The 15,712-nt window shown below is 46.0% G+C and overlaps 1 protein-coding gene across 2 annotated transcripts in view; it reads left to right on the top strand.

The window, feature by feature from the left end:
• PHF12 (PHD finger protein 12) overlaps positions 1–15,164 on the top strand; it is a 31,913-nt gene extending 16,749 nt beyond the window's left edge. For both annotated transcript variants that reach the window (XM_017832620.1, XM_017832621.1), the window contains 11 exons: positions 420–540; positions 1,530–1,662; positions 2,362–2,526; positions 3,152–3,313; positions 4,371–5,187; positions 7,205–7,321; positions 8,635–8,778; positions 10,700–10,798; positions 11,345–11,427; positions 13,276–13,414; positions 14,003–15,164. In XM_017832620.1, the coding sequence (XP_017688109.1) occupies positions 420–540; positions 1,530–1,662; positions 2,362–2,526; positions 3,152–3,313; positions 4,371–5,187; positions 7,205–7,321; positions 8,635–8,778; positions 10,700–10,798; positions 11,345–11,427; positions 13,276–13,414; positions 14,003–14,337 (2,315 nt within the window). In that variant the 3' untranslated portion in view covers positions 14,338–15,164. The remainder of the gene's footprint in view (positions 1–419; positions 541–1,529; positions 1,663–2,361; positions 2,527–3,151; positions 3,314–4,370; positions 5,188–7,204; positions 7,322–8,634; positions 8,779–10,699; positions 10,799–11,344; positions 11,428–13,275; positions 13,415–14,002) is intronic.
• The last annotated feature ends 548 nt before the right edge of the window (positions 15,165–15,712 follow it).

A 15,712-nucleotide genomic window follows, 5' to 3' on the forward strand; every position in this document is an offset into this window, starting at 1 on the left:
CCCTGGCTCTCCTGCATCTGTCCAACAGCAGGATGTAGTGCTGTAGAGTTGTGGGGACACTGCTACTACACACCATCCATCAGCACTTGTGATAGATGCTTCTTGTTGTCACCTTGGTCTAGGTCATCAATCTGAAAAAAAAATCCAGTTGTCAAAATACTTGATTTGTGATGCAATAATATAGTAGCAAAGTAGTGACTAAGTATATAGGATGTCACTGAAATGATTACGTTAAAATATACCTGTCTTTAAAGACTGTCTCTGTCACTTAAGGCTAGGTTTAGTGGTTGATAAAGGTTCCTTAGGCAGCAATATTTGCCTTTTCCTGTTTGCCTCTGCCCAAGATTATTATATGTATCTACCAGAAATCAAATCTCTGCTATGTGGATAACCCAAAGCCTTTTAAAATTTACTTTCAGGTACTAGTAAGAGGAGGAGAAAGGAAGAAACCACAGGAAAGAATGTCAAGAAAGCACAACACGAGTTAGACCACAATGGTTTGGTTCCCTTGCCGGTGAAAGTCTGCTTCACATGCAACAGGTACTTGACTTCCAGGGAAGCTGTTTGGTGTAGCTGCAGCCTTCACAAGAGCAAAGTTCTTGCTGAAAAAAGTTGATGACCTCCATTCTCCTTTATTACTTGCTTACCATCCTCTAAACAAATGAGGGAATAAGCATCTTTGCTAAATAACAGGTGTTTAACCATGTCACGTGTAGGTGTGTGGCTTCTGTAGCCCTGCATGTTTTAAGATATAGCCTGAAGACTGACAAGATTGAACCATCTTGTCTTCAGTATTTTTCTATTAAGAAAAAATTCTAAAATGATGGTGGTTTAGTAAATGGAGATGTTTGTTTATGGTTCATGAAGGAAGTATATGAGGAGGTGACCTTTAGGAAATAGAAATCTACTGAGAGATTTATAAGCCCAAGGCAAATAGGAATATTGTGCTGAAACTGTAAATCTGAAAACCAGTACAAAATACTGATGGGTTTTTATAGCTGCATAAAAAAATGCACACATCAATCCCGATTCAAAATGTCAGTGAAAATGAAACCTTTATTTCAGGAACTCAGAGTGAGTTTCTCAGAGTGGGATGGAGACTCAGATGGGCTTTTGTGGAGAACAACTGAGAACTTTGTCATAGAGCAAAGACTTATCTAAAGCCTGAGGATTCAGATGTAGTCCTTTTCTGGAGTTTGAGACTTGTTCTGAGAACATCTTCTTGAAGTGCATGTCCCAACTTCACATGTGATTCCTCTGAGGAAACTTGTAATAACCTAAATCTGAGATTCCTTTCGATCTCTGAATTTTGCTGTTTTCCTCTAAATGAATGCTTTTGCCTCGAGTTGGTCTTGCAGAAGGTCCACGTAGACCAAGTTACAAATCAGAATCCTAATTTTTGGTGCAAGCAGCAGTGTAGGGTGATCGGTGGGGAGAGATAAGCTGAAGTGGTTAGCCAAGCTTGCCTGAATGTTCTGTTTATACTCTATATTCTATACAGAGAATATGATTTGTCTCTCTCTTTGCAGGAGTTGCAGAGTGGCACCTCTAATCCAGTGTGATTATTGCCCACTCCTGTTCCACATGGATTGTCTGGAGCCACCGCTTACTGCCATGCCTCTGGGTAGATGGATGTGCCCAAATCACATAGAACACGTGGTGGTAAGCAGGACTATGATTGCAGTATGGTAACCGGATGCTGGAGTGGAACCTGGCAGGTCCATTAAAGGATAAAGTACAACAAATGTAAAACAGCTTCTGAGCTCTTATTGCTCCCTGTAACGCTTGTAAAGCTCCTGCTGCAAGCAACGCGCTCTCCAAAGGAATATGATGCTGCTCTCTGCAATAAGATATAAAGATGGGGGAACTCCTTCCTGTAACTGAAGCTCACAGCTCAGATTGTGGCTCACTGACAGCTTGTTTAGTTTTTGACTGGACTCCTTAAGATCTAGATGAGCTTCCAGAACTGGGATACAAAGCAGCACAGTGCTACAAATAGGGGAAGTAATTCTTTGCATGCTTAACCCAAAAAACTTTCATTCCAAGAGGGCGTTTTCATTTGTGGAAAAGCAGTGTACTTGAGACTTAAATACTCAGGAAACAGGGGGCTGAAACAAAGGGCTTGTGCCCAGACAAACTGCTTCTTGAGAGCATTGATGCTGCTTAGCCGGCCTCTAAATGCTTTTGTATTCATCTCCAGCAATGTGCCCTTTAACAGAAATGGTTAGTGCTGCAGGAAACAAATAGTCTAAAGCTGAGCTGATGCTGTACTGCCAGTGCTACGAGGCGTTATGAAAGTCTTAGGGTACATTAGAGTGACCTGCAGATCCCTAACTCCTGTGGCATTATCTGATCACCCAGCTGAACCAGAAGAACTTGACCCTGAGTAATCGGTGCCGAGTATTTGACCGGTTCCAGGACACCATATCTCAGCACGTTGTCAAAGTGGATTTCTTAAACCGAATCCATAAGAAACATCCTCCGAATCGCAGAGTTCTTCAGTCAGTGAAGAGAAAAGGTTTGAAGGTACGTGCAAACTAGTAGTTCTTGGTGAAAAGCCCTGTGTATATATTCTGGTTTGGAAGGGAAACCAGCACACCCCTTAGGGATAACCCCTTGGGGAAGGAGGAAGAGGGTGGGGTCCGAATGAATGTGTTTTTGAGAGGTCTGGGAGTCAGCAGTTACTTTTCACTACCTGTAGGATTTAAGAAGCTCTTTTTCCTTCAACAGTAAGGCTCAACTACTACAAGTAAGCCTTTAAATCTAGCACAAGCATAGAAGGTACAACACTAAACCTCCCAAAGGTGGCCCTACAGTGAGATTTGGACTGCTATGTTTGCTGCCAGGGTGCCTGAAAACTGTCATACAGGCTTCCCTTCTTACTTGGCTTTTTTTGCATGACTTCTCTAATGCTGCAGTCACCATGTTGTACTGCAGTCATGCCTGACCTAAGGGAATAAAACCTATTAATTTCAGCATGGCTACATCAATTTAAAGTACTCAGTCCTTGATACTTCTAATGTACTGTCTGCAGGGCTCCTTTGGGTGAGAAAGCAGCAAACACGAAGCGTAGTGCTGATGAGGCACTTTGTTTAAGTAGTCATTCTTGAGTAATTGTTCTCATGTGTGATCTTCTTTCTCTGCAATGTAGGTTCCTGATGCTATAAAGTCCCAGTACCGGCTTCCACCCCCGTTACTTGCGCCTGCAGCAATTCGAGATGGAGAGCTGATCTGTAACGGGATCCCCGAGGAACCCTTGCAGAAGCACCTTTTGAACACTGAGCACTTAGCCAGCCAGACAGAACAACAGGAGGTAAATGAAGTCAAATGCTTGGACTCTGTGTTTGTAGCTGCTTTGGTACAAAGATCCTCTTCCATTTCAGTCATGATGGCGCAGTTGTCTAGGAAACCAGTCTCAAACTCATGTCTGAAGGTGATAGCTTGTCTTCTCTCTGACACCCTTGCCCATTAAAACTTCACTTTGGCTTTCCAGGTGAGATGTAAAACTCCTCATTTGACACTTCAGGGAAGTGGTGAAATAGTCTTCTGGCCTTAAGAGTAGAGTTGAGGGTTTTCCGTCTAGATGTCATCTTTATTTCCTGGTTGAGGGGAAATACTTTCCACTTTGATTATGTAAGGCTGCTCTCTGACACGTTTATATGTTAATGTCACGTTTCTGGGCCGCTTTTTATTGTGGATAGAATTGGACATGTAAATCAAGGTCAAATGAGTGTTTAAATCTTGTATGAAACTTCTGGCCAGATTCCAGTGTGAAGGCATGTTGCATTGCAATCAGTGATGAAGTCCTTCTGTTAGCTCAGATAGGATTCTTCTGTGTGGCAGGTGCACATCTACCATGGAGCTTAAAACTTTGAATAAACGTTTTGCTCTCCCTCCACCTTGTGTAAAAGCAAAGGTGCTCTCCACCCCAACTTGGGCAGGTCACTCCCTATACCTGAGGTAGAGCAGTGTTTCTTTCCAGCATGCTGCAGAATAAGTTGGAGGATTGTGTTTGGATAGAAGCCCAAATTAGTGAAAGATATGTTTGTAACTAGCTGAAAAGTTGCAGCACTTAACAAGTGAAGAGGAGGAGAAGTTTGGGAGTGAGGAAGTAGGTCTCAGCCCCTCTCTATCCTGTCCCCAGCATGGAGATAAACAGTACGTAATTTTGGTTGCACTTTTGTATCTCTGGATAAAACCTTCTCCTGATTGTAGATGAGCACCAGAGCAGTTCCAGGCTGCATCTGAGCAGTTAGCAGCACAGCAAGGCAGCTGAATTTCCTTGAGCTGGGTGAACGATGGAGTAACTGTTGAGGTTTGGAGCAGGTTGCTGCCTCCTGAGCTAACCTGCACGTTTTTCTTCCTTCCAGTGGCTCTGTAGTGTTGTTGCGCTCCAGTGCAGCATATTGAAACATTTATCTGCTAAGCAGATGACTTCGCTTTGGGACTCTGAACAAACAGAGAAGGCTGATATTAAGCCTGTTATTGTGGCAGACGGTTCACTCGCCAACCCTTACCAGGCAGCTGACAAGGCACCCACACCTTCCCTCTATTCCATGTCATCCTGCACCTCAGGGATTACCACCCAGAATTCCTTGAGCTCCTCGCAATCCCAGCAGACTTTGTCACAGGAAGATGTCAACTGCAGCTCTTGTATAGATAAATCCAAGAAGGTGTCTTCTTGTGGGACTTCGAATGGGCCGACAGCCTCCGACGTTAAAGTGAACGGGCCTAATTTCTATGGTGTTTCGTCTGAATCTTCAGCACAGTTGACTGACTCCCAGAGGCTAATGGGGTCTGGGAACACAATACCTGTTTTGTCTCACCGGCAAACGTGGCCTCGGCCCCTCACGCCCCCGGCGAGTTGCGGACTTCTGAATCACACCATTGGAACTATTGTCAAAACAGAGAACGTAGCAGGACCCGTTTCTTGTGCACAAAGGGGTTCTGCGCCGGTCACGAGTTTGCCTACGTCCATATCGAGCTCCTGTGCCAGCCTGGAGACCACCAGCACTTTGCAAAGGAAGAATGTGCAGACGCAGATCGGGCCGCCGCTGTCGGCAGAGCTGCGGGCCGGGGGCTCCCCGCTCACCGCCACCCGGGCTCTCACCCCTCCCCAGGCTGCAGGAGATGGGATCTCGGCAGTTGGGTCCACAAACAGATTCTGTTCACCAGCACCACCTTCAGGTACGTGCTGAACTGCTGACCTCGGCCCCGGGGTGAGAAATGTTCGGACTAAGCCTCATTCAGAGCCTCAAGGCTGTAGCAGTGTGTTCTTGTTTAACTGAGAATTGGGCTTTCTCTGGAGAGCCAGGAGAAGTTTATCAGGTCTCCTCTGTCTTAGGTCCCTTCATGGGAGCAACAGGATGTATTTTTGCTGGCAGCATATACCTGAGAGGGGAGCTCTGTCCTGAGAAGCAGGATAGTAGGTCAGTTTAATTCTGGAAAGCAGTAACTTTAAATCATTTGGCTGCTGCCTCGCTATTTCAACAAGCTGCTTTAAAACCCCAGTGCTGCTGTAAAACTACTGATTTGTTTCAAATGGCCACTCAGATTGCAAGGTAGTCAGTCCCTCTCACAAGAGCAGCTCTCTGGGATCTAATCCAGAGTTCAGGCAGTGGTTGTGTCCCCTAGTACAGGTGTAGTTGGAGTCTTCAGCTGCACAGCCTTGTTGTTGGAAAAATGTGAGCTTGGGATCTGTTGGTGTGATACAGGGTAGTTATGGACTTGGATATGCCAGAGATCCTGAGTTGTACCCAAAACCATAAATAATAGCAAGGTATACAGTAAAGTGTATATACACATTTTTCAGTGTAAAAACATGAAGTCAAAGATGTTGATAGATGTTGAAGTCAGAGTTAACTGCCCACAGCTCAGATTTTGCTAGAAGCAGCTTTCACTTTCAACATTCTCTTCTTCTGCCCTTTCCCCACACCAGCTTAATACTCAAACTAGCAAACCTTTTGTGCAGGTTGGGTGGAAAAAGTCACTGAAAAACATGCAACAGAGCTGTCTGCCACTTCTCATGCAGTTCCAAGCTGCTCAGTGTCAGGCTTGTGTGGAGTGGCTCAGATCTGGTGATTGCAAAGCAACAGAGGCACCATGTTTTTATAATTCTGTCTAAAATTCCTCAGTGAATAATTTCTGAGCTTTGCCTCATGTTTCCAAGCAGTCCCCAGGGTACTTGGCCTCCTCACTTATTGCTGAATAAACTTGGTTACTCTGAGGCTGCTGCTTTGACCATGCCCTGCTTAGAAATGCAAGGCTGGGAGAAGTTCTGGTAGAGGAAATTAGACCATATTATAGAACACTTTTTCTCCGTGGTTTGAAGAGCTCTGCAAACCCTACATAATTCTGCAGTTACTTAAGATGTTAAATAATTGCCTTTGGTGCAAAGCTTGTGTTCTACAAAATGCAGGTTAAATCATTACTTGGTGCAGTGTCTCTTGGGAAAGGTGTAGATATGTAGGTTTTCCATCTAACATGATGCATATACATATTTATAACAAAAATTATGGTGTGCAAATTTTGTTGCCAAATACAAATCACTCATGACGGGTTTTTTTTGCCACAAATTTCAGGCTTATAGTAGTTATAAGCAAACCAAGTCAAGAAGATCCGGTATCAGCAACATATGAAAGGGATTTTATTTCCTGGTGTTTGCCATTGTTTCTTTCAGCTGCGTGGTCACTGCCAAAGCAGAAGGATTTTATTTTGTAAATAATAAAATCTGCTTATGACTGTCACATTCCTTCTGGACAATGATGTGCACCCTAGACTTTAGTGTAGAAATACAAATAGGGCAGTTGTACTTTTTATGCGTGTTCACACCTTGTCAAGCTACTTGGCAAATGTCTCTTAGGTTTAATAAGTTCTTCAAGCTCCTGGGGAATTGGTGCTCATCTTTCCAGTGTCTGTAGGACATCACAGGGAGTAGGAGCTTAAATGTATAGGTCTAGAATTCCTCTAGCAATTGGAGGTGGGGCAGAAACTGAAGTTGGCTCTGTGGTGGAGGCACACACAAGCCCTCCTGTGAGCAGAAGAAGAAAGCTCCTGACTGCTAGTTCAGGCCTTTTTCAAAGCATAACTATGAGCAAAATGAGTCATTCCGAGCAGCTTGGCAGCCAAGGGCAGCCCGAGGGCTGGGTGCATGTCTGGCGAACGTCACAGTGACATATCTTCTCTACACCATCTCTCCCTGTAGATGGTAAGGTCAGTCCCAGCACCTTATCCATAGGAAGCGCTTTACCCTCATCACTCACTTCAAACTCCGCAGCTATGTTGGACTTCACCAGTTCCCTGAAAGCGTTTATGGATGGCGGTGAGTATTTAATTCTTTATCAGCCTCTATTAGCCCTGTGTGTTTGCTTCCCTAAAGCATTCCATCCCTGCTTGAGGAGAAGTCCCAGAGATAAAGGGTTGCAGTCAGGTGAAGGAGGGGCTGGGTGTACATTACCTTAAATATGTCACATGCTTCCCTGCTCATAGTGTTGCCAAGGCAGCAAGGCCAATGAAGTGTTTCTGCCTGAAGCTTTTCTGGGGAAGGATAACAACTGGGCTGCTTTCCAGGTGGAATTCACATGCAGAAACCTGCAGCCCTGCCATGTCATGGTGCTCTCTGCAATCCAGAGCTGTTCCCAGCGGGTGTCAAGTCCAGCGGCAATAGATCTTGTAGTGGAGCAGTCACCTGAGTGGTGATGCTCTAATGGGTCTGTTAATTTCTGATTTATTTCTGCTTCTGTCAGTCTCCTAGACTGGCCTGGGTTTTATTTCCTTTTGTTGCACTTGGCAAGAGACGCCAAATGTTAGCAAAGTGCCTTCAGGAGGAGATTGCTGAGCAGCAAACGTCAGTAGAACAGCGAGGCTGTTGCCAGAGATGACTTCTACATCTTGAAGAACAGCCTTTCTGGCATTGCCAGTGTAACCCTCTTTTCTTGGGTGAACCCCACTGCCCAGACTTCCCTCTCTGCTATTGGGAAAAGCTGTTACAGCTCTTCCTCCTCTCCTTGCCATTTTAACTGTCGCTGATGTGGCGAATGCTCTTGGAAGAAGAGGTTACCCAGCCTCCTTGCTGCAGGAAAACAGACCTCTGTAGGGCTTTACAAGTATAAATACTTCAGAGCTATCAGAAGATCTGCTTTAAAACTCATTAATAATATTGTCTGAATTGCCCTGTTTGGTTTAACTGACCCTGCTATGAGTGGGTGACTCGAGCATGAGCCTGTAGCAGCTTCAAAGGTGGTTACAGCTCTGCTGGAGTGTGGGGCTGGACTTTCTAACCAGATAACAGGGCTTCACAGGAAGGACCCAACATGCTGCCCAAAGGGGTGCAATGGCCACCTCTACAGACCTGTTGATTCTGAGCCAAAACAGCAGATTTTCAACTTTTATCAGTCCTTGTTCCCCTAAACTTCTGCTTGCTGCCTCACTTGTAGCTCTCCAGCCATGGCTGGCACTCTGCTCACAGGAGATATATGAAGAAATAGCTCACCTATGTGTAAGAGTCTTGATATTGCAGAATTGGTCAAGTCTTTGCTGTTGAAGCAAATGGCAAGTTTAAAAGTTAAATCCACTGCAGCTCAGATTGCACCCTTTCCATGAATAACTTACTAATTGCTTTTTGTTTATTAACAGAGATTGAGATAAATATGCTGGATGAGCAGCTGATCAAGTTTCTGGCCTTGCAGAGAATACATCAGCTCTTTCCTCCCAAAGCTCAGTCTCTAGCGAGCAGTGTCAATTCCCATCAGCAATCTCCTGTGGGAAACCACATTGAAGGTAAGAGCAGCCCTAGAGTAGTTGGGTTATGTTGAGCCATAGCTTTTTGACACTCCCTTGCCTATTCTTTGAAGGAGATCTCCCTCTTTTTTTTCCTCTCATACCCCCGACTCTGGATATCCAGTGGCCAGAAACTCCTTCAGGTTCCTCTCCTTAATTGTTTACAAGTTTCAGCAATGGGAATACTTTCAGATTTTCTGTTTCAGTAGCTTCAGATTTTCTGCTGGAAATCTTTAGTGAAGTTGTGTTTTATTCATCTTGGAATTAGTAAGAAATGAGGAGGTTTGGCCGAGGAGCTTGGCGGGTTTTTTTTGTCCTCACCTTTGAGATGGGCAAGAGAAATCTGTGAATTCCTGCTCTGTCTTTCTGGAGAAGTGAGACAAGCACAAGAACAGTAGGAAGAGGGGGAAAAAATATATATGTGATGTTGTCATTGCCTATTTAGAATAATGTCACTGTCAAGCTGAAACCACTAAATATGACTAATGCAAATAATGGAAAACAACTTGTGTGTCTGTTGGAAATCTCCAGATTCCTGAGTGCAGCTTTGGCTTTGTTTATGATGATCACTGTTATCACCTAAAGCTGCAGGGCAAACATGACTTCGTGTTCCTCTGCATGCAGCCAGTCAGTTTAATCTGCTTTCAAGCACTAACTGGACAGCCTTGCTGTGGAAGCAATTCTCTGCTCCCCCTCTGCTATGCCTGGGGGTAAATATCCCAGATAAGATCTTTGGAAGTCAGTCAGTAATCTTTTTCTGAAGCTCTGTGCTTGCCTGCTATAGCATCACAACATTCCCTAAATGCTTGTCAATCTTCTTGTGATCTGCTGTAGGACACAGCAGCAGGCTGTGGTATGAGCTGCCTTCCTGGTCTGGAATTCTTCAGCAGTCTGCCTTTCTCGAGGCAGATTGGTGCTGTCTTAACCCATCACCCTTTTTGGGCAGGAATGATGCATCCAGCTGACTGTTCAGCATTGCTGATGAAATGTTAGACCCAAAGCCTTTAGTGAGCCCTGCAGAGCCAGACAGCTGAAAGGACTCAGGGCAGCTGGGCAGAGGTGGAACCTGCACATCCAGCGATGCCACTCGGTGTGGCCGGTGTTCTCGACGTAGGTGCCTCTGCAAACAGTCTTTCATAATCCTCATCTTCTGTTCTTTGATTTCACACTCTTGGTGTAACGCTGTCCTGCAGATGTGGTGTCAGGAGAGGCCTAAACTTGGTGTATAAGGGCTTTACCTCCAAAAGACAGTGCTGAAATCCTGGCTAGGCCTGTGTGGCCCACTGGAGTTCAATGTCTGTTCCACAGAAGATTTTCTGTCCAGTTAACATGGGCATGAGAGTGTGTGATTTGAACTTGGAGCTGCTCTGAGGGGCTCAACCCTGGGCCAGCTGTTGTCCAGTGAGCCATAGGGACCAACCTGAGGGTGAAGGAGTCCACTCAGTAAGTCATCCTGTCCTGGGAACTGGGTTGGTCCCTGGCCAAGCCCAGTTCAACCAGTGTGTTTTTCCTGCAGCTTCACTAGAAGTGAAATCACAGCTGTTAAGTTGGTGACGTTCACCAGCACCGATTTTTTTTAAGTGGCACTTTGACAGGAAAGACTGAGCTCTTTGATTACCCATAGCAGAAGAGATTAAGCAAGAAGCCCGTGGTAGGAGGCTTGTGTGTTCCTCAGCATGGCTCCATTGTATTAATGCTCTCCCATTTGCATGGCTTCTGTGGGTTATTGGAGAGAGCAGTTTCCTCTGACTGGCAAAAAGATGTTTAGTGGACAAACATTCCTAGAGGGTTGGGAATTGGTGTTTAGGCCAAAGCTGACTTCGTCCTCTTTAGGATCTGTGCTTTCTGGGCTGGGGAAGCTGAGGTCAAGCAGCTTTCCCAGCTGATAACATTGTTCAAGTAATTTCTTTTTATCTTGCAGCGCAAAGAAAGGAAGTGCAAGCCCGGGCGGTGTTCTATCCTCTGATGGGCTTGGGGGGTGCAGTCAACATGTGCTATCGAACCCTCTACATTGGGACAGGTGAGTGGCTTTTTCCTGCACTGACCTCTCAGAATCAGGGTGGTTCTCCCTGGCCCTCCCTAAGGTGTTTGCCAGGTGGGTGTCAAAGGAAACAGACACATTGTGGCCTCTTGTCTGGGGATTCTGCGCTGCCAAGAAACCTGGAAATCCCCCGTCTGCTTGAACCTGAGGTGGCACCTTTGTAACCTGGTGTCAAAACTAGAACAGCTGTCCTGGAGATTCAGTGCCTGACTGATGGAGAGAAGAGTTATGGTTTGCTTGCAGGTTTCGTTTCTTGCTGCTTAGATTCTTCTGGTGGTCTGGGTAGACCCAGTAGCAGTGAAATGCTCTTGAACCTTCATGGAGCTGCTCTCTCCCTTCCCCCACTGAAACTTTGTTTGGTGGCTTATCGCGGCATTATTCATGCAGTCCTGGGAGCAGGACAAAGGCAGTTGCTCCCCTGTTGTTTTGCTAATTGAAGTTTAATTCTGTCTGTTGTTCTCTGCTGCCTGACAGTTTTTTTTTTTCCCAAAGCAACTGAGCCTGTTTTGTCCTCTCCCATGACAGGAGCTGATATGGATGTGTGCCTTACAAGCTATGGTCACTGTAACTATGTGTCTGGCAAACATGCCTGCATATTCTATGATGAGGTGAGTGCCTGCCTGAGGTTTTTTTATTATTATTTTTATTATTTGGTGTGCATGGCAGTGGGAGCTGGAGATGCAGGCAGCAGGTTGTCTTTGTGTGGTGCTCCTTTGTGGACTGCAAAGTAAGAGCCAGGGCTCAGTGTGTTTCACTCCAGTGAAGGCTGTGTCAGCCTTTTTGTCAAACCTTTTTCTGAAGCACAGAGCTCTGCCAGCACGATTCTCTGAGCTTACTGCCCATGGGCAAAGACTGACTACAAGTCAGCACTGTCACTGCTGGTGCCTAGGGAAAGAAAAAGTCATAGGAATGGTCTGATACTTTTTGATCCAGATGTGTTGTTAATAAAAGCTCAACTTTACATGTCAACATCGAACCTCAGCTGCAACAAATCAGGGAATTGCTCTGAGTCCCTTGTTTTCAGGTGTGATGAGGGAGCAAAGCATTCACACCATCTGTAGTACTCTGTATAAATTATTTATTTAGCTAAAATTTTGGTGAAGCTCACAGCATAAACAGAAATCTACAATTTCTCCCTAACTACAGCCCAGAGATCAGTTTGTTCTTGAAGTAAACAGACCAGCAGGCCTGCCAATAGCAGCGCTGCTGGAGTTGTCTCCTAGCATGGAAACAGTCTTTGAAGCAAGATCAAGTCTTTTATATCACCATTTGTCAACCAGCTCCTGAGCAGGATCCAGGATTAACCCACAGCCAGCTTTAGCCATTGCTCCAGTGCACTACAAGCTACAGAACACGCTTGGTAATGGGATCCAGACCATAAATCTGTGTAAAAGCACCTACAATGGTCAGTCCTGTATCGGGCTCTAGGCACTGAGCTTCCACACTCCAGCAGGTTTTCTGTGGCTGTGGTATCTCTGGAAAGGGAGAATTCCCCTTCCTTGAGCTCCTGTCTGCTGGTTCTCCTTCTGCAGTCTAGCAGCTTACTTCAAAACTTACTCCCCTGTGCATGGGGAGTTTTTGTAACTTGATTAAAGCCCTGTGGTCCCTGGGGGACGAGGTCTTCAGCTCTCAGATGATTCCTGTGAGCTAACCTGAAATCTCCTCCTCTCTGTCAACATCCTCTGCAAAGCTCAGCTGAGCGTGACGCTGCTTGTGTAACGCTGCGTGTCATGGTAATGTCTCCTGGCACTTCAGCGTCTGCACAAGGCCTGTAAACCTCAGACTGCCTCTATCCTGTGGCTGCTGCAGCACGTGGCATCCCCTTTGCCAGCTTGTGCCTGCTTTCCAAAGCATGTCTCTTCCTGCCAGGCACAGGTATTGGGCCAAGTTTGCATCAGGTGTGCCCATAAAGTGGTGTGCTTGCTTTGTGAGCATCAGCTTGAATAGCCTGTTTCCAAAAGATGCGTTGGTCCAAGTGCACTAGGGAAAACTCACTTCCCTTTGGCCCTCCTTCCCTGCCAGGAAGCAGATGAAAAGCTGGTGTTGTGTGACCATGAGCCATGTATGGGGGTTGGGTTCCTGGTCTCTGAAGCTAGAGGATATTTAACAGCTCTCATTTAACCATCAACAGTGGTAGAGAGGGGTTGTGATTCAGTGCTCAAAAGGGGTGCATGGGCAGAAGCCCTTCTGACTGATAGAGGGTAAGTTTAGACTGGATATTAGGAAGAAATTCTTCCCAGTGATGGTGGTGAGGCTCTGGCACAGGTTGCCCAGAGAAGCTGTAGCTGCCCCATCCCTGGATGTGTACAAGGCCAGGTTGGACAGGGCTTGGAGCAACCTGGTCTGGTGAAAGGTGTCCCTGCCCATGGCAGGGGGCTGAAAGAAGATGAGCTTTAAGGTTCCTTCCAAGCCAAACCATTCTATGACTCAATGCCTTGATTCCCTTTTTTTTTCAGAATACAAAGCATTACGAGCTGTTGAACTACAGTGAGCATGGGACAACCGTGGACAATGTTCTGTATTCGTGTGACTTCTCGGAGAAGATGACGCCCACTCCTCCCAGCAGTATTGTTGCCAAAGTGCAGAGTGTGATAAGTGAGTGTTGAGGCAGAGCCAGCCCCATGTACCACCACAGGGAGTTTTTGGAGGGGGATGGGAGCGTGTGGAAATCAATTCCTTGTTGGTGCCCATTGTTCCGCAGTGGCTGGTGCACCCTTTGCAAAAAGGGGAGCCTCACCACAGGTCATGTGGGGTTACACAAGACTTTCCTCTGCAGCCTGGGGAGCTCTATCCTCTGCTGTTAACACCACTCCAGCCTCTAGTGCTGGAGTTACCAAGCTCCAAGTCCAACCCTGAGGCCTTTCCCCATGCATGTCCTCCCTTCCCAGGCTGTGAGAAGATCTGGGCTGTCCTGCAGGCATTCTGTCCCCACGTGGCTCACTCCTCTTCTCCACCTGATCAGCTTCCTCTTTTTGGGCTGCCAAAATAGATATGTAAATGCCTCTAACTCTCTGGGACTTTGAGGAGATTCCTGTTTCCCTTAGATCAGCTGCTCACTGCAAACTGAAATACCTCATGGCTGAAGGATTTTACCCCTGAGGCACCTCAGCAGCAACCCCTGTTGATGAAAACAAGCTGTCGCTGACCTGCCTAAATCTTACCATTTTTTTCATTCTTTTGCAGAACGACATAAAAGCAGAAAACAAGAAGAGGAGCCGCATGAAGAAGCTGCTGTGATGAATTCACAGGCACAAGGGCAGCATCGGAAACCTTGTAACTGCAAAGCCAGCAGCTCCAGTCTGATCGGGGGCAGCGGGGCTGGCTGGGAGGGTACGGCCCTGCTCCACCACGGCAGTTACATCAAGCTGGGCTGCCTGCAGTTCGTTTTCAGCATCACTGAATTTGCGACCAAACAGCCCAAGGGGGATACTGCCTTAGTACAAGACATGGACTTGGAGGAGAAGCTTTCTCTGAAACCCCACCAGGTGCCCGTGCTGCGGTCCAACTCAGTTCCCTAGGAATTTTTAGGAAGAGAGCTTTTGGATTAAGGAAAACGCCCTCAGACTCTTGCAATGCAAAAATGTACAAACCGAGGTGGGATTTTTCTGTGTCGGCCCAGAGACTGTTCACACGCCGTTTGCATGATATGAAGAACGTTTAACTTTTTTTAATTTTTCTTTTTTGCTCAAGTTTTAGGGGCATTTGCACATATATTTGTACTATACATTTCATTTTAAAAGGAAAACTGCAGTGAGAGCAGGACGCGTCAGAGCGAGGGGCGACCGCTGTCTGACTCGAGGACTCTCTCTGACAGACAGTTCCCATGCAGTTGTAAAATAATCAGAAACTTGTTCTATTTTGTGCCAGTGACAATAGTTTTATATTAAAAGAGAAATACAGTTTTCATACAGCAAATCTATACAATATCATTGTTTTATTTAATGTAAAGAAGCGCTCTTCTTCCCACAGTTATTTTTTCCCATCCCTCCCTGCTATGGTTGCACTACAAGTAGCTACTGTGTATTATGGGCAGTGAGAAATGAGTTCTTTTCCTGGTGTCCATCCTATTTTTTATTTCAAATAAGGAAAAGTGTTGGATTCTGTGTAAATACATCAGTGATGGCATTTTTCAATGTTTTAAAGCTGTGTACAGTGCTACATGTGGTATGACGTTCCTCAAATTGTCTATTGTAGCAGATCGTTTGTCGTAACCTGTCTGTCTCTTTTGTTTCTCTGCCACCTCCCCGCAGCAGAACAGCTAGTTCCACTGTACATAGTAATTGTAACGTTTTAGACTTTACAGAAACTTTCCTGTATTCTGTATATAAAAAAAAAATACTTCACATTCTGTTTTCTCGACTGTCTGTCTTCACTCGTGTCACCACAACCTGGAGCTTCCCCCCGAGTGTCTGACCACAGAGGAGAGGAGCCTGAGGTGGGGGACAAGGCTGGGCTGGGATGGAAGGAGCCTGATGTCCTGTAAGGGGGATGTGGTGGGATGCTGGTGGTGTGGGAGGGAAGAGGGTGAGGACTGGAAGATGATAAAATCACAAAAACGGGTTGAGGTAGAAGGGACTTTTGAAGGTCATCTAGTCCAACCCCCTGCAGTAAGTAGGGAAGTCTTCAACTCAGTCAGGTCCAACCTCACCTCAAATGTTTCCAGGGATGTGTTTTACATCCAGTTCTGGGCTTCTCAGGACAGGAGAGAGATGGAGTGCCTGGAAGCAAACTGGAAGATGAGGGGACTGAAGCACCTCATTTAGAAGGGAAAGCTGAAGGAGTTGGGCCTAATTAGCCTGGAAAAGAGCAGACTGAGGGGATCTTACCCATGTGTTTGAGAAGCTGAAGGGGGTGTGTCAGAGGATGGAGCCAGGCTCTGCTCAGGGGTACTGA

Source organism: Lepidothrix coronata, unplaced genomic scaffold (genome assembly GCF_001604755.1).
Source record: "Lepidothrix coronata isolate B3197 unplaced genomic scaffold, Lepidothrix_coronata-1.0 Scaffold203, whole genome shotgun sequence".
Taxonomy (NCBI): Eukaryota; Metazoa; Chordata; class Aves; order Passeriformes; family Pipridae; genus Lepidothrix; species Lepidothrix coronata.